At 45.5% G+C, this 18,752-nt stretch overlaps 1 protein-coding gene across 1 annotated transcript in view; it reads left to right on the forward strand.

Moving 5' to 3' along the window:
* Nucleotides 1-17,612: 17,612 nt before the first annotated feature.
* The window catches only part of STT3B (STT3 oligosaccharyltransferase complex catalytic subunit B), a 53,583-nt gene continuing 52,443 nt past the window's right edge, over nt 17,613-18,752 (forward strand). Inside the window, exon 1 of the mRNA XM_033077796.1 lies at nt 17,613-18,028. Coding sequence (XP_032933687.1) covers nt 17,796-18,028 — 233 coding nt within the window. The 5' untranslated portion in view covers nt 17,613-17,795. The remainder of the gene's footprint in view (nt 18,029-18,752) is intronic.

The raw sequence follows: 18,752 nt of genomic DNA on the forward strand, positions 1-18,752 counted from the left end.
TAAACTCACCTGTTTTCTGTTCTAAAATTCCTTTTAATCATCCCCTTGTTGTACAGACTAACATACTAAGTCATTGTTATCACATAAGTTGTCCCAAAGAGGTGACAAATCATTACATTTCTGGATAAATAGATGTCCTACAAAAACACTTCTAGCAGCAGCAGTTACAGTTTGATTAAAGGTGAAACAAAATGAAAGTGAATGCTAACTTTTTGTGCCTCTATAATGTATTTTTCTTTACTTGATCTTTAATCTTTTAGAGAAATTAAAAGAAGAAGACCAGCGCAATTTGTTTCAACAAAAATTGTGTTAGTTCAGAAATAATGCCTACAAAGATCTGCAGTGCCTGACAGCAAGAATTATTAAGGATAGTAGCAAAGAGTTAGTCATGAATTTAAAATACAGAGATATAATTTACAAATCTCATTTTCCTTACCTGACATTGCAATTAGCAGTATGCAAAATGGCTGTGATAAGTAGTCATGGTAATAGGAGACCCTTTCTTTAAAGTCAGTTAATAGGAGACCCTTTCTTTAAAGTCAGTATGTATTTGAAAGAATTTTTTTCAGTAGTGTATCTTCTCTCACTCTTCAGGAGATCCTTACTGCACCAAAATAGATATGAAAACATAATTGTAAAACCTCAGCATTTGCTGAGGAATTGGGTATCTACAGCATTGGACTGGAAAGGACTATTTTTTTTTCCCTCTATCTAACTCAGAAAATATCAGATAACAAATTTCTGTCTTCTAAAAGATATCTATATCCATCTAGCTATCTATATACGCATGCTAAAAATAAGTAAAATAGAATTAAATTGCTTGGGGGGAAATAAAAGAAAAAAGGTGTTCAATAACTTACCTAGAGAAGCAGTGAAAATGCTGTTTATTTGCAGAGATACTTAAAACTAAATTGCCCAAAGCACTGGAAAAGTTTATGGCAGAAAACCATTTTCTGGGGAAGGCAACAGACTACATAAAGTAAGAAGTATTTCCCATGTCTAGATTCCATGACTCATATAGTAAATAAAGATGACCAATAATCTTTTTTTAACCAATAAAAAGAAAAACAGCATCTTTTGAAAACTCTGTCCTTCCTTATTCCTGGAGATACTAAGGCTGAAAAGTCTGACAAGTCCACTAACAATTCCGAAATTGCAATAAAACAAAACTATTTATATTTAATTATCATTTCACAAGTACTCTATCATAATTACACTGCTAAAACGTGACTCTGACACATTTACATTTGATCGTGGTCCAACACAACTTGCTGTGTACTCCCAGAACAAAGTGAAACGACAAAGCCATACAGGTAAACAAAGGTACACAAGTAAACAAAGGGTACACAGCAGGTATTTAAGTCAAATTGTAGTTGTAAATCAAGTTAGAACAATCACATCAGTGATTGATCACATTAGCGAGAATTCCTGAAATTACACAGTGGCCTCGAGTCTTTCCAGCCTCACTTGGGATATTGACCAAAATACCCAAATTTAACTTTGTCACCTGGAGTTCCACATACAACCATCTACAAGAGAGTTGCTCTGCCGTGCAATTCTTGTTACCTACAACCCTAAGGAAAAGAGAGTCTCAGTTATTGATCCGTGTCCCTAAAGGAACTGCAGTCCGAAAGACTCCTGGGAGCCCAGTCTCAAATCCTCCCATGGAAATGTTAGCAGACACTGCTCTGCATAACCCCAGCTACTCAACTCTTACAGCAGAGACTTGTGACATGCAGACCCAGCTACGGCTTCCTCCTCTCCACAGGGAATAGAAGGGGCATATCCTGGAACCATACAGAGTTTCCTATTGGACAGAAAGAATAATAACTGGGCTCTGCACTGCCCATGCCTATCAGCTACTCTTTATTACAGTGTGGTGACCCTCGAGTAACCTTAGGTTCCTCACAAACTCACCTCCCTCAGGATATATGCCATGCACCTTCTTGAGAGCTTATACACCCCAGTCACCAAAACTAAAAATTTGAGATCCATTCCTGTGGAGTGATTCTTCCTAAATGAATTATGAGTAACTCTTACAGACAAGGGTGGTTTAATCCTATTTCCAGAGTGATAATAGAGTTTCTTGAGCACAATGTTTAATTTTATATTGGATTGGAGTAGGAGAGTAAGCGGTCTTGCACTTTCTCTGCGCTTATGGAAAAGTGCACAAAAGCATGTTATTACTGTCCAAAATTTTATACATTCTTTATAAAATAGCAACATCAATACATAGCACGAGACACTTGCCAAATGCAACTTTGGGGGAGGGAGAAAAGGGCAAGATATTTATGGCATGTTTCTTGCATCTGGTTTGCTGAACAGCAGAAATATATTCAAACAGCATTCAAGGGAAACTTATAATAAGAAGTACATATAGAAAGCAGAAATATTTCTACCAAACCTGGGAACAATGCTCATATATTCAGTTATGTTTTTCTTTGCATGTATCAAATTTTCTAGGGACACGATTCAGCAAAAAATACTTCAGCATAAGATTAATTCTGTGCACTTTATTTAGGTTATTCATGTGCTTAAAGAGAAAAACAAGCTTAAGTGCTAAACTTACGAATTACACATTTTAACAACTTTAGAATTATGGTCTTCAAATGAAACATGCAAAAATAGATTTTATTTAAAATAATCTTATAAAAATATTCCCAACTCACCAGCAACTTTTCTGTATTACCCAAAATCTGCAGGTATCCTCACCTCATCTATTTCTAGAGAGAATACTCACATCTGTCTCTTTATTATACCCTGATAAATAACCAAAACACAAATGCCCAAGACAACCTGATCTCTAGAGGAAGCACAGCAATTTTTTTTTTCGGAGTTCATCTGTTAACTATCCTAGAGGGAAAAAAAGGTATTTGAAAAATATACCTAGAAAACTGCCAAAACAGGTAAGAAAGATGATTTCTTGATCCAATGACTAAGCCAAAGTGCATCTGCAAGAGGCTATCACTCTGATGCTGACTAACAGTCAGTAGCAGCAGCACCTTCCTGTCATCTAGGAAGGACATGACCTAAAAGACACAAGTCCAACAGATACATCACCATAAGTGTGCTCTGGTAACAATTCACCACACTGTGACAGAAACTCTTGTAGGAAAATCTACCAATTTTCCTATCTCATAGTCCAGTTCTTTTGTCATGGATTCAGTTCAACCAGAATCCAAGCAACTCTACCTTCAAAAGAATTTGAAAACTCACAGCAAGAAATGCTTAACTCTGTTACTGTAGGCAAGTTCTTAGATTAACCAAGTAGCTAAGCACCAAGAATGTTCCTGCTGTTTATGATTTCATATGTGCTCCTTAAGGCACAGGCATTTTTCTTTTCCCTCCACCACAAGCATAGGATAAAAGTTTTGGTTGAAAAATATTTCTTACATTTCTCTGAAACTGAAGTAAAATCTTCCACAACTACCATCACAGTTGGTTTTTTTTTTCTTTTCTGTCTCAGCTATCACAACCAATTCTCTTGCAACATAGCTGAAGTGCAGGAAATTTAGGTCTATTTAGTATTAATGGTTTAAGAATAGAATTTCAGCTCCCATCAGATCGAAACATATGCCAATCTGCACTACTGCTCTTCAGAGCCCTACAAAACATAGATTTTATTAGGTTTCAGGACAGACATTTAAAACAGATTCTAAAAGGCAAAATACACTATCACATCTTTACAGTTCTTTTACTTTATGTGTAAATTCTGTTCATCAGCAGATGTGAGTTGGGTAGCTTCTTGCTCACAGTAGACCAGGAGCATAATCATTGCAACAGAATAACTGTCTTCAGCTCTTTTCAATTTTCGTTTTCCAATGAAGAGCAGTTTCTCCAATCAATCGAAGGTCATTGAGAGTGGGTGCTTGGAAAATTCCTTGTAGGCAGTCATTGCAAGAGTCCACTGAACCAAAATGAAAACTGTAAACAGAGTTGTTACCAAAAGAACTGGTTTCTATTACTCCAGTGGGAAAAGGCTCTGCCACAGGTAAGTTAGGCCTCAGAAACTGTATTTTTCAAAAAATTCAGAGTTGACTAGAAACGTGGGTAGAAACAGAGTGTTTATCTGCTCATGACATATACACACTGATGAGCTTGTTTTGAACACTTACCATCCCAACTCTGCTACCAGTGTATTATTCATAACTCCAGAGCATTTCCCAATCCTGATGCCTGAAAATAAGGACAACATAAGCATAGGCAAAGAGGCAATACCAGTAACTATGTACTAAGTGGCTCAGAAGAGCCATAATACCATTCTGGCCAATTTAAATATTCATTCTTTCCTTGTTAACATGAAGCCTCTCCATGTTCAGTTTCTCAGTGGTTTACACAGCAGTGCTTTAGTGAGATGGTATCTGATTACACTTAATCTCCCAATACACAAAAGTGTGGCTTCCCAAGAGTTAATAAAACAGGAGGGTCAGAAATCACGAGTACTACATCCAAAATGAACTTAAGATCAAGCATAAGAAAGTCCAACTACTAAATTAAAAACCTGCATTGAGTAGTATTAATTTCTCAAGCATGGATGGGTGAAACAAGCCATGATTATATCTCTCATCCTTCAGCATATGCATTGCTCACAGACCTACCTTGCACTAGTACTTAGGAAGTTGATTGCTTCTGCTTCCTTTTCAAGAAACTAGGTGCCACAATGTTGGGTGTATGAGTAAAAGGATAATAACACCATATGGAGGCAGAGTAACTAAAATATTGATACTTCATTTTTTCATCCTACTGAGGATCTGTCATTCTTTAGATTGTTCTAATATATAACAGAGAGAGAAAACTTTTTACAATCACAAATTTATGAGTCACGTTTGTCTGCCTAAAAGTGCTCAGGATTTGACCTTGCATTTCTGAATTTTTAGGAGTCTCTATAGGACTCCAAACCAAAAATGTATTGTATGCAGATATTGCATTATAATTGTATTATATATAAGCTGACAGACAGGGCTTATAATACTCTGGAGGAACTGGTTGATTTTCAGAGGCATATATCATTCTCAACTAAAATAGAGAATTAAGTAAAAGATGGACAGTCTTTGTACTTAATATTCACAGCTTTTCTAGTCTCTAGCTGTGCAAATCAGTGCTGGCTGTATTCATAAAAATTTTCTCCTATCCCATTAGAGGAAACCATATACAACTTATACTTGACAGTCCAGGTTAGGACAGTGCACATTAAGCTATAGGTCACAGTAGGGTGGTGGGCCTGCAGTGAAATGACACTGCATTTTTTTCTAAGCCTGACAGAATTACTCTACTGCTTTTGAAAGTCTTCCCTTTGTTGAACCTTACCACAGTGAGTTAAAGAAAACAAGACAGTCACAAATACAAGTCAGATTTCTCTCCAGAAGAAGGGTAACTGTTGCAGAAATAACAAAATATTAGCATAATTCTATACTAATAATTCAAATGCTAGTAATTAACAGTCCAATAAAAATTGTCTAGGATCTCTGCACAAATCTTACCATCTGCCTGCAATAAAAATCATAAAGTGCATCTCTGCTTCAGGTGGAAGTCACATGAAGGAGATGTAAGTAGAACCAATTCAGCAAATTAAAGAACCTTGTAAGACAATGGGGTATTTTCTCTAGAAAAGAGGCCCATTACCACAGAAATTCTGGAATTTATTCTCAATATTAAGAAATATGATCTTCCCAAAAGTTGTATGACTACATAAACACAGTAATTTCACGACTATAAGGCGCACCCTTTTGACTAAAATTTTGGTCCGAACTCGGAAGTGCGCCTTATAGTCCGGTGCGGCTTACATAATGTACAAAGTTCCAAAATTTGCCAATCCAGAAGTGTGAGTCGTGAGCCGAGCTACGAGGGGGGGCGGGACCGGGCAGGCCCCGGCCAGCAGAAGACGCATGGGGAGGGAGGGAGCAGGCGGCCCCACGCCGCCCCGAGCCAAGGGTGGTCCCGAGCTGAGGGCAGCCCCGAGCCGAGGGCAGACCCGAGCCGCGGGTGGCCCGAGCCGAGGGCAGCCCCGTGGGGCCGTGGTGCCGAGGCCGGCGGGGCCATAGCTGAGAGGGGCAGGCGGGGCCGCGGTGCTGGGGGCAGCAGGGCAGGTAGGGCCAGCTGGCCGTGGCTGATAGGGGCAGGCACAGCAAGCGGGGCCATGGCCGGCACAGGCAGGCAAGGCCAGCGGGGCTGCAGCCAGCACGGGCAGGCGGGGTTGCGTTGCCACAGCTGGCAGGTGCAGGCAGGGCCGTGGCGCTGAGGTTGGCAGGGCTGCAGCCAGCACAGGTAGGCGGAGCCGCAGCTCCGGGGCCGGCGGGGCTGTGGACCGCAGTTGATAGGGGCAGGCGGGGCCAGCAGGGCTGCGGCCAGCACAGGTAGGCAGGGCCGCGGTGCCATGGCCAGCAGGGCCACAGCCGATAGGGGCAGGTGGGGCTGCGGTGCCACAGTTGGCAGGTGCAGGCAGGGCCGCGGCTCCGGGGCCAGCAGGGCCACAGCCAATAGGGGCAGGCCGGGCCGCGGCCGTCAGCCGTGTGGGGGGAGCCGGCAGTGGATCCTCACTGCAAAAAAAAGTGTGCCTTATAGTCCGTTGCGCCTTATGGTCATGAAATTACTGTACATACAGTCTCCAAACATAATATTCAATACATAACATTGTATAAACAGAACAGTATGTAACAAAAAGACATTTGAGTAAAGTAAAAACATCCTGGTAAACAGCAAAAAGATACCATGATGCATATAGCTTGGTCACATTCCCTATCCAGTTTGCCTGTGTGGACTTGGAAACCTGTGGGAAGAGGTCAGGGACTGCCCTGTGCCAAACACTTACGTTCCAGGAAGCTTTACAGTGGATCTGCTGCAGGTCAAGGCTGAGCCCAACAGCCAAGCTGAAACATATCCAATAAATACAAGAAGACCTCAGCTAGAGAGAGGATGAGAAAGAGTTAGAAAATAATTAGAAACAACAGAAGGAACACCAAGTTCCAAGGAGAAGGAGGAGAAGTGCTCCATGACAGATATCCCTGCAGCCCATGAAACACTAACTTTATACCATGCACTTGAAAGACTGAAACTGTCAAGTTAAAGTTGATAAGGTCTTTATGTTATTTTGTTAGATATTTCTGTTAGATGACAGAGGATGAGATCAAGCATGGAAGCTGCCATACAGTTTGGATGCTGGTGCTGTGCTTCTACCTCTACTCCCTCTTAACAGTGCCTGTGTGACACAGTAGGTTACTGGGTGGGACTGGAAAGGATCTCAGGTTGAATCTTGAATACTGTATATACAGGTCCACACTTGAGGCATATAGAATGTATAGGGAAGAGCTGAAAGATTTGTCCAGTCTCTCACACAATTTTGAAGGTCAATAATTTGGCACAAAGTCCATTGAACAAAGAAGTCAAAGCAATACTGACTGTAGTCCTTCATACAAAACCAAAGTGCATCTGCTCTAGCTCAGAAAGGACAAATATTGAGATTAGGGTTATTACACCTGTCTTAGCAATTCTGGATGATCTCAAGCAACACTTGAATATAAAATAAAGCACAGTATCAAACAAGGTGGGAGAAGGAAGAGGCCAGGGAGCCTGTATGGGTGTATTAGAGCAGCAGAGTTATTAAACCAGCATTTATAAGGCAATTTTGGATCTTTGTGTTTAAGAAAACTCCATGCAACCTCTCCTCCCTCCCAAGTGTCTCTAAATGCAGAAGTATAGAGAGCACAAAAGAAAAAACTAGGAAAAAATGTTAGAGGACAGAATTCACACCAGGAGACAACAAAGAGGTTTTTAATAGTTATGACATGGCTTGTTATGTTAAGGTTGTAATTACTTGCTGATTGCCACATCAAAGAAGGAGAATGAAATGCTTGAATAACCTGCCCAATGCACCCTGCCTTGAACAGTGGCTTGGCTGCTTTGTCCTCTGGTCCTGCTTTTGCATCAGTACTTCTGCTATAGTCAAATAAATGATGTTTATTTTTGCATCAAATGGATGTGGCCGTTTTCCTTTATTAATTAGAAATTAATTCTAAAGAAAATAATTTTAAATACTATGATTTTTATGTCTGGAAGCATGTACCAGTAATAAACTGGGGGGATGCATCAGGAAATGGCATAGAGTATCAATAGGGATTACAACATTTAAGATTATACATAAAGTGGAACAAATATTCAAGAGAGGAAGGCATAAGAAGAGAGTTTAGCAGTAAGGATTAGATTAATTACAGTAATTTCACGACCATAAGGCGCACCGGACTATAAGGCGCACTTTTTTTTTGCCGCGAAGATTGTGCCGCGCGCAACAAAGTAACAAATTAGTAACGAAAACCCGCGATTGTGGAGTTTACTGGCAGGGGCTCAATTTGGAAACATTTTTCACAGATCGGTATAGGCTTTCAAAGGCAGCCCCAGGCGCCCTCCCTGTGCAGTGGGCCCTGGTACTCCCGCCCGCCCCCAGTGCTGGCTGGCGCGGCTCGGCGCAGCCGCGGGGCCGCCTCCCCCTTGCGGCTCTGTTCTGCTGTGGTGCTGTTCCCCCTCATGGCTCCGCGAAGCTGCCACGTCGTTCCCTCGCTCGGCTCGGTGCTCCTGCCATGCCGTCTGTCCCTCACTGGGCTCGGCGCCACCACCATGCCACCTGTCCCCTTGCTCGGCTCGGTGGCGCGGTCGCCCTGCCGCCCGTCGCTCGCTTGGCTTGGTGCTCCTGCTTGTGCCGCCTGTCCCTTGCTCGGTTCGGTGGCACGGTCACCCTGCCGCCCGTCCCTCACTCGGCTCGGCGGCGCCGCCGTCATGCTGCCCGTCCCTCGCTTGGCTTGGTGCTCCTGCCGTGCCGCCCATGTCTCGCTCGGCTCGGTGGCGCAGCCACCATGCTGCCCGTCCCTCGCTCAGCTTGGCGCTCCTGACGTGCCGCCCATCTTGGCGGCGCGGCCACCATGTCGCCCGTCCCTTGCTTCAGCTCGGCGCTGCCGCTGCCCTGCCGCCTGTCTCTCGCTCAGATCGGCTCCGCTGCTGTGCCGTTCCGCCTCGCGGTTCCATTGTGGCACCATTCTGTTCCCCCTCGCGGCTCCGCGGAGCAGCCCTGCCTCCCATTCCTTGCTCGGCTCGGCGCACTGCAGCCCCGTCGGCCCCTATCGGGCTGTGGCCCCGCTGCCTCCAGCACCGCAGCCCCGCTGGCCGCACCTGCCCCTATCAGCTGTGGCGCCGCTGCCCCCAGCACTGCAGTCCCATTGGCCCCTATCGGGCTGTGGCCCCGCTGCCTCCAGCACCGCAGCCCCGCTGGCCGCGCCTGCCCCTATCAGCTGTGGCGCCGCTGCCCCCAGCACTGCAGTCCCGTTGGCCCCTATCGGGCTGTGGTCCCTCGCTCAGGCCGCCATGCACAACAAAGTAACAAAGTAGTAACGCCTCCCTGCCTGCACTGCTCCCGGTGCCTGGGGCACCCAGGGCTGCCCCCCGCCTTCCAGCCCGCGCTGCTCCCTGTGCCTAGGGCAGCCTGGGGTCGCCCCCCGCCTTCCAGCCCGCGCTGCTCCCTGTACCTAGGGCGGCCTGGGGCCGCCCCCCGCCTTCCAGCCCGTGTTGCTCCCTGTGCTTAGGGCAGCCTGGGGCTGCCCCCCGCCTTCCTGCCCGCGCTGCTCCCCGTGCCTGGGGCTGCTCGCGGCTGCCCCACCATGGCTACTCGGCGCTCCCGCAACGCCGATCCCCCTCGCGGCTCTCACTTCCGGGGTGGCAAATTTCGCAACTTTGTAGATCAGATAAGGCGCACCGGACTATGAGGCGCAATTCCGTGTTTAGGGAAAAATTTTAGTCATAAGGGTGCGCCTTATAGTTGTGAAACTACTGTACTGTGGGTCAGTTTCCCCAGGACAGGATTTTAAACATTAAGATTCATTGTTTCACAACACACATGATAAGGAAGGAAAAAAAACAAAACCAAACCAAACAAAAAGAAAAAAAAATACAACAACCCAGAAATTCAACTAGATAACAATAAATCTGGGATTCAAGCACTAGAGTCATTTGCAAAAAGAGATTGCTGGGGACCTGAAGACCTGAACTGAAGACTGCAGATTATAGATCACAGAACGTGGTGTCTCAGTTCATATGTGGACAGAGAGACAGATATGTGGACAGATATGTTGACAGAAGGCAGTAAAAACCTCAAAGTAACTTTACCTCAATACATCAGTTTTTCTGAAGCCTTGAATCATCCGATGCCACTGCAGAAGTGAAAGAAATTCAAGGCATATAAAGTCAAAGCAGTCATTGCTGAGTTCTCTTTGTGACAATGATGGAGTCCTCCCTTCGGATCTACAAGCCAGGATGGTTTGAAATTACACTATCCCAAAGTACACATAAGCTCCTGGTTTGTATTGCATAGTGCATTTTGGCAGAGTTTTTTCCACAAGAATGTGACTTAAATTCTTTTGCAATTCTAATGCAGTTATTAATGCAGTAGTTGACCAGAAAAATACCTACAAGTAGTCTAGAAAACAGCAAAGAGGCAATTAGTCTGAATTGCTACCAAGAGAAAAGCACTAGAAACAATCTTTTGTAAAATTCTCTTTCCTCAAGGCTGTGCACATTAAGACTACAAACTCAATTATGGAAAGATACTGCACAATACTTACAGTGAAATTTCTAGGCATGGGGAATTCTTTGCTGATATTTTATTACATTATTTTCTTTTTTTTTTTTTACCTACTGAATTAGTTAATGCATTGAAGTATTCTTTGATACTGCAGAAGAATTTTGAGAAGGCTCAAATTTATCAGCCAAACTAAAATCAGAACAGCTAAGCTTTCATGAATGATGGGAACAGTTTACAGACAATGTGCAAATAAAATCTTCTCCCCCTTGCCCTGCATTCAGTTGCTACCAGAAACTATGTGGAATGTTCTGGCAAGGGAGGCAATGAAGAAAAATTCAACTCAAGGATGATCAACAAGCTACCAAGAAAAATCTCCTACTGATTTCAACAGGTGTTAAACAACTTAAAAATAGTTTTTTTCCTCTTCGCCCCTCTGTTCTTTGCTGTTTCCACACATCTTAGCCTGATGCTGTAACAGCAGCTGGTGTTACAGCAACAGCAGAATGCCTCTTTCCTGTACTCTGCTCTCCCCTTTCACTTCGACAAAATTCACCTTAATTGCGACTACGCAGTGAGAGATCTCATATACATAAACTGCATATAGCTTTCATTCCACTCCCCAGAGGTTGGCTTTACCCTCCAGCTGGTTCCCTGAGCAGCTTTGCTGTTCCAACAAAACATTTTAATAAGACCCACTACCTACAACATCTAGGTACCTAGCATTCACATGTTAAACATCACACTTCAGATGCTTCATTTAGTGATGTCCCTGAAGAAAATGGCCTTTCTAAAAAGGCTGAACTTTCCTTCTTACCAGAAGAAATAAAATGAAAGTTTTGCAAAAACACTTGAGTGCAGCATTTTCCAAAAACAACCAAATTCTGGTTAAGGTGCTTGCAAACACACTACAGATGACAAAACATGTTTTAAGATAGGTACTTCAGAGGTCCATAGGTTTTAAATGGTGCACAGTACTTATGTATGTGGGTTAGAAAATATACATGTAGAACACTGAGTATGGCTTTTATTTATTTATTTATTTAAAGAAAGGCCAAGTGTGTGCTTCTCCCTCAGTTTTTTTAACAAGGGATGAAGACTTAGCAGGGCTGGCACTAACCCAGCAGATGGAAAGGACCCATTTCTTCACAGGAAGTCAGTCTGATGCAAAAGGTTATGGTGGTAGATGATTATGTCAGGGCTTGGCTAGCAAGAGTAAAAAGTAGGTCTGCGCATGCAGACTTCAGAGATTTTTACCACTGTACAGGCCATGGGAAAGGTAAGTTAAGCAGGATAATTAAGACAGAAGAAGGAGAGGAGAACATCAACACATTTAAACTATTGGAAAGTGAGAGGAAGAATTAGCAATAAAATGCTGTAAGGTTTGAGTTCCTCCTGTTATTGAATTAAATACCAGATGAAGGCCTTGTCTAAACACAGTTGTGCAATTTCTACTCAAATCAATTACAAACCTCATTATAGTTACACAGGTGCAAAACTCTTTACAGACCATCTTGTATCACTGCTTAAGTGATTTACATATATCCACAAAGGGCTGCAGCTGCTGAATTAAACCCATTTTACGATTAGAGTAAACTCATGCCATTTGTGTCTATATAGAGACCAAGAGTGATTTTTTAAGCGTATTAAACTTCAGGTTCCCAAAGATTTCACAATTATAAGCCGCACCTGATTATAAGCCGCACTTCCAGGTGTCAGCAACTGTCTTGAGTTACAATACAGAGTGTGATAAAAGGTATCTATTCTATCACCATCTGTTGAGGGTGGGGGCAGTGATCCTTATCTCAATGGCAGATATTCTGCTAATGGGCCATCCATTGAAGCCAGGTGGGGCATTGTTCTTTATCTTTCCACAACCCATCCTTCCTCCAGGGAGTCATTTTCTGCTAATGGCCCATTGAGTCCCACTGTGTGACTGATAAAATTACTGCATCCCGTTGGAAGTTGCTCCAGCCAGGGGGAAGAGCCCAACATTTCTTACCAAGATAAAAACAGAGGTTTTGGGACACTAAGGGAGCCCCTTTCTCCACTGGACTCCAGAGGAAAACCGGATTTCTGCACATCACCACTGGACTTCCAGAGGGAAACTGCACCTTCTACAGGAGCACTACTCCAACTGAATCACATCTGTCATTGCAGGAGGATGCAGCCACCATTTAATGGGACTGCTACCAACACCCTGCCTGACGGGGTGTCAGGTTGTACTCTGACTTTGTCAGGGTTTGGAGTTTGTTTCTTTGTAGTACTGTATTTCTATTTTAATTTCCCTAGAAAAGAACTATTATTCCTAATTCCCATATCTTTGCCTGAGAGCCTCTTGATGTCAAAATTATAATAATTTGGAGGGAGGGGGTTTACATTCTCCATTTCAAAGAGAAGCTCCTGCCTTTCTCAGCAGACACTTGTCCTCCAAACCAAAACAGCAACTTTTCCTTCTTTGTCCATATATAAGCCGCACCTGATTATAAGCCGCACTTTGGGTTCAGACCAAAATTTTAGTCAAAATGGTGCGGCTTATAATCGTGAAATTACTGTAATTTCAGGCAATAGGGTTGAGTTTTCTCTCATTTTAACATTTTTAAACTATGACCATCTGAGCACATAACTGAAACCAAGTATCCTCCACCACATCAAATTATGCTTAACTGTGCTATTTTAATATTCTTCATTTCAAGGAGGTATTGTATCATTAATTTCTAAAGCCATCCTCAAAATATCTTAATATCTAGCTTAACAACTTGTTCAGCTGCAGGAGCACAAAGATGGAAAGACTGTTTAAGAGACTTTGTTTACTCCCTTTAAACCTGAGCTGCTCTTCAAATGGTTTTCTAAACTAAGGTGTCTCCTCCTGTTATTGAACACTGCTGAATTGTTGCTAATGAAGTTTGATGAGAAATATGAACCATGAGCCTGTACTTCTGATTAATAATTGATTTCCTGGATGTGTCCAGGCGCAGTTTATTCTGCAGGAATTTTGCTGCCGTTCTTTCAGCTGTACTGACACATGGTAGCTCTGTTGAGGAATGAAGAGCTCTCATTTGACATTTTCCTATATGCAGCTCCACAACCTTCAAGATTTTCTAGTTTGCACAACCATAATATGAACTCTACATAAGGAAGCTTGGAAATGAAAGACTTTTTTCTTTTGGCAATTATTTTACACACTCAGAATAGGAAACTGATTTTCTGTACACAAAATGGTTCATAGTCACTATGCAAAATCAACTCCTCAGTCACTAATGTGGACATTTTTGTGGGGCTTTGTGTTCAAAGAATGCACCACCACACATGGTGCAACAAATCAAATCAAATTACCTTGAAACAAATCAAAGAACACAAGAGGATTGGAAAGGGTGGGGGGGAGGGCATAATAGTGGAAGTAAAAATAAAATAAGATAAAAAGAGAGAAATGGCAAATGTCCTTTCCTATCAAGCTATTAGTGTGGGCTGAATGCAGTTTCCAGTAGGCATATTTTGCATTTCCTCTACAGAAATGTACTTTCCATTTCCATGACTCCACTATCATAGCATTATAGTACCAAACCCACTCAATCCTTCCATCTACCTACAGGTAATTTCCATATGTGTATTTGTTTGATTGATTTTGTCATAAGACTATTAAGCCTTATTTCAATTCAAACAATATATTTACAGAAACGTTAATAACAGCTTTTACTAGAACTGTGCTTTTGCTGCCACTAAATTTCATTGTCCGAGCTCTGAGATATTCAAGAGTACAGCCTTTTGAACAGTTTGAAAATGAATAGGCAACAATATAATTTGTTACCAGTGACAAAGAAACACTTTACCATTAGTCAGCATTCAAATAAATCACATTGTCTGGGCTTGTCTGTGCTCAAAAAATTGTTCGATCTAACTCTGACAGTACAGTCAGAATGATATAACCTCCTTGTTGCAAGTAAAAGTTATAGCACTGAAATTTAAAACAAACACCATATAACCTTATCCACACCATGATCTGCAATAGTTTTTAAATAAATCAGATTCCAAATCAAGGAAAGTTAACATTGGTAGTAAATTATACATTGAAAGAAGCTCTGATATACACATCTTTTTTCACAGCTAATATGAATCATCGGTCCTTTTTGGCTCCTTAACATCTAAAAAAAATTGTCAGGAAGGAACGAAAACACAAAGGTATTCTCTCAGCGTACAACACTGCCATTTGAAACAGCTCCTCTGCTGCATCATTAAGCCTGAACTGCTGTTACCAAAAACAGGATGCCAGAGAATAGAAATTCAGAGAAGTAGACCAGGACTGAGCCTGTTGTAAAATCAGCCAGTACCTTTTAGAAAACACTTGATAGTTGCAAATTTCTGCTTGCGTTTGCTCTGTGTTCATGAGCCAATTAAAAAAAAAATCCTTCACTTGAAATGCCAGTCGGTCAGCTCATTAAAAAAGCCTCACTGACAACACTAGAAAAGGGGCAAATGTCTAATGTAGCCTGTCTTGAACATATTATTGGCCTATTTAAACAAGAATAAGAAAAAAATACAGTATTTTAAAAAGCAACAACAAACAAACGACAACCAACACAAACAAAAATTCCTTACCTAACAAAAATTTAGAGTTTTAAAAGCCAGATTCAGCAAAACTGAACCTCAAAATTTTCCAGAAGTTTTCCTAAGCATCATTCTGTGGCTGCGTAAAAAGGAATCATTTAGGAGCAACAGCCTATCAAAGTGCTCAGATCAAAACATATATATACACACCTGACAATACAGTTACTCTGCTTTCAAATACACTGACCAAGTCACACCCCTTGGCTAACGCAGGGATTGAGGAAAAATAGTTACATTCTCTAAGGGTTGTTGAACAGGGCTTTCCACTAAAGGAACAACTTCATTGGAGGGCTGTATCCAGCTCTGGGGTATCCAGCCAGCAGTGCTGGACCTCTTGGAATAAGTCCAGAGGAGGCCCACAGAAATAATCAGAGGGCTGGAACACCTCTCCTATGGAGACAGGCTGAGAGAGTTGAGAGTTTTCTGCCTGGAGGAGAGGAGAGGGAGGCCTCCAGGGAGACCTCAGAGCACCTTCCTGTACCTAAACGGGCCTTAGAAGAGAGCTGGAGACAGACTTTTTACAAGGGCAGGTAGTGACAGGACAAGGGGGAATTGCTTTAAACTGAGAGGAAGTAAGTCTAGAATGGATGTTAGGAATAAATTCTTTACTGTGACAGTGGTGAGCCACTAGAACAGGTAGCCCAGAGAAGATGTGCATGCCCCATCCCTGGAAGTCTTCAAGGCCAGGCTGGATGGGGCTTTGAGTAACCTGGTGTAGTGGAAGATGCTTCTGCTCATAGAAGGGAGGTTGGAAGTAAGGTCCCTTCCAACCCAAACCATTGTATGATTCTATAATAGAAAGGTTTTCACTGTGCATAAAAAGAAACATACTGTTTTCTTCCTTGGCCAAACAAAATAAAACAAGAGACAACGGCAAGGACTAATTAGGATTGTATTAGTCAACTAAGGCACAATATAGTCCCTGTTCATACTAGTGGAATTGAACTGCAAGTCTTCAATACCTTGCAAGAGCCACATTTATTCATCAAAGGGAATGCCCAGACCTCAGACAACAAACACTAAACTATTTAATTCCAAAACTGAAGTCCTTCATAAAAGCCACAAAACACATTGTCCACGTGATCATTGCAAAGAGCCATGAACTCTTTTATTCTGGCTGTGTTTGGTATCATACTTTTTCTAACAGCAGGCTGTCCCCTGCCACCTCAGGGTAGAAAAAAGACCAGCATGGCCTCAAACGCCATTAACTGTGCAATCTTGGAAGCATTCCGTTTTCTTCACCTTCTCCTTATAGCCACAGATTTTGCAAAATACTTGAGGAAGTTACAAGGCTCCCAAATAGCATTTCAATGGAAAAACTCCTAAAAGACAATTAATAAAACCCCAAACAATCCCACCCCCCCAAAAAGCCAAGGAGTCCATTTGATGGTCACTGCACCGAGGTGGTAGAATCATCATCCCTGGAGGTGTTTAAGGAAAGATTGGATCTGGCTCTCAGTGCCATGGTCGAGTTGACATGGTGGTGTCCGGACATAGGTTGGACTCGATGACCTCGAAGGTCTCTTCCAAACCAACTGAGGCACTGATGGTTTCTGTAAAAGTGCTCCCAGCTAAAGCAAGTGGCACACACAGGGCTCTCCCTGACCCTTTTTCCTAGGCTACTCCTCTCAAGTGCGTGAGGACGAATCTCTCCCAAAACCCTCAGCGCCAGCCAACGCAGCGAGACAAATAAACATTCCTATCAAACGCAGATACAGTTCACACGCTCAGGGACTCGCCACACCCCCGCACTGCGGACTACAGCTCCCAGCATGCTACACTCCGCACCGCCCCAGAGCACGCCGGGAGCGGCACCACCCCCCGGCCCACACGCGCCGCAGCGCCCTGGCATGGCTCCGGGGGCGCCCACCTGACTCGCACTCCGCCCTCTGATTGGGCCACACTGCTGCCAGTCAACTGCCCCAACGGCTGGGACCGGGCTCGACGTTTCGCTGCGCGCGGGGCCGTGCAGCTCCGATTGGCTGTTCGGGGATGACCCGCCCCTTTTAAATACCTGTCGCTCCGTGACAGGCCGTCACTAGAGTTCCTGTTAGGAGGGCGCTACCGGAGGGGATCGGTCCCGCCCCTTCGCCTTCTCCTGGGAGTCCCGCCCTCCTCCGGTAGCTCCTCCCGCTCCGGAGGGGCGGCAATGTCAAACGGCCCGCTCGGGAGGGAGGGAGGACGGGAGACACGATCCGCCTCTTTCTCTCCCGCCTAGATCCGGTCCGCAGCCCCTCCTGGCAGAGCCCCCCTCCCCACTCCGGCGCTGTCCTCGCAGTCGCGCGGGCTCCCCGGGCCGTCTCGAGCCCCGCCCCTCCGGCTCCTTGGCCCAGCCCCGTTCCTGGGGATGGCCCCGCCTCCCGGGCTCGCGCGCGCCGCGCCGTGTCCCCCCCGGCCCCGTGGGTCGGTGACGGCGGTGGTGGGAGGAGGAGGCAGCGGCAGAGCTCGGGTGCGCCAGGAGGCGGCGGGGAGTCAGCGAGGAGCGCCGAGCAAGAACGGGCGGGCTCCGCCCCGCCCCTTGCCGAGCCTCCCACCCCCTGCCCTTCCTCCCTCCTCTCCTCCCCTCCTCCGCCTCCTCCTCCCCGCACGCGCCGGGCGGAGGGAGAGGCTGCGAGGGAGCCCCGGGTACAACATGGCGGAGCACTCGGCCCCCGACCACAAGCACAGACCCGCCGCCAACTCCGCGGCGCCGCTCCACAGCCGCGCCGGGGCGGGCGGCGGCCTGTCGGGGGGCCTATCGCAGCCGGCGGGCTGGCAGTCCCTGCTCTCCTTCACCATCCTCTTCCTGGCCTGGCTGGCTGGGTTCAGCTCCCGGCTCTTCGCCGTCATCCGCTTCGAGAGCATCATCCACGAGTTCGACCCCTGGTCAGTCGCCGCCGCCGCCGGGCGGGACGGGGAGGCGGGAAAGCACGGCGCGGCGGGGGAGAGCCGCGGGTTCCCTCCGCTGTGGCCGCGGGGACGGCGGGAGGGCCCCGCAGCCCGCCCCCCGCTCCGCCACGAAGTTGCGCCCCTGCCTGTTCCCCGGAGTGAGCCGGCAGCCGCGGCCGCTCCGGGAGCCGAGGAGGGAGGCAAGGAGAGGGAGATGGAGGCGGTGCGGACGGGACACGCTGTGGCAGGTCGGAGGAAGCGTGAGGGGTAGCCACCGCGGCGCGGGAGAAGGGAAGCGCCGGGAGCGAGCGGCGGTGCCGGGCGCTGGGGTGTCCCCTGCGGTGGAGACCTCGGGATCGGGGCGGCGGCAGTTCCCCGCATCCCTTGGAGTTGCGGCAGGACTCTCCGAGGGGCACGGAAAAGAAAGTTGTGGCGCTGGCAGGGAATCGGGAGTCAGGGGCTGGTAGCGAAACAGTTGTGCCAGGCGTGACCCGCGCCCCGGGTCCCGCTGTCTCGGCGCCGGTCCCGTGAGTGCGGTGCGGCTTCCCGAAGTGGTCTTTACTAGAGTCCTTGTCGGCCGGGGAGGGAGCAGAGTGAGGAATGCACTGCAGGAAGTAATCTTCATAAAAGTGACTTGAGGGATTACGGCGAAATGGGTGACATTGATTTACTGCCAGGTGTTTCGAAGCTGCGTTTCTAAGCCCAAGGACTTTTCTGTTTC

The sequence above is a fragment of the Catharus ustulatus genome, chromosome 1 (assembly GCF_009819885.2).
Source record: "Catharus ustulatus isolate bCatUst1 chromosome 1, bCatUst1.pri.v2, whole genome shotgun sequence".
NCBI lineage: Eukaryota > Metazoa > Chordata > Aves > Passeriformes > Turdidae > Catharus > Catharus ustulatus.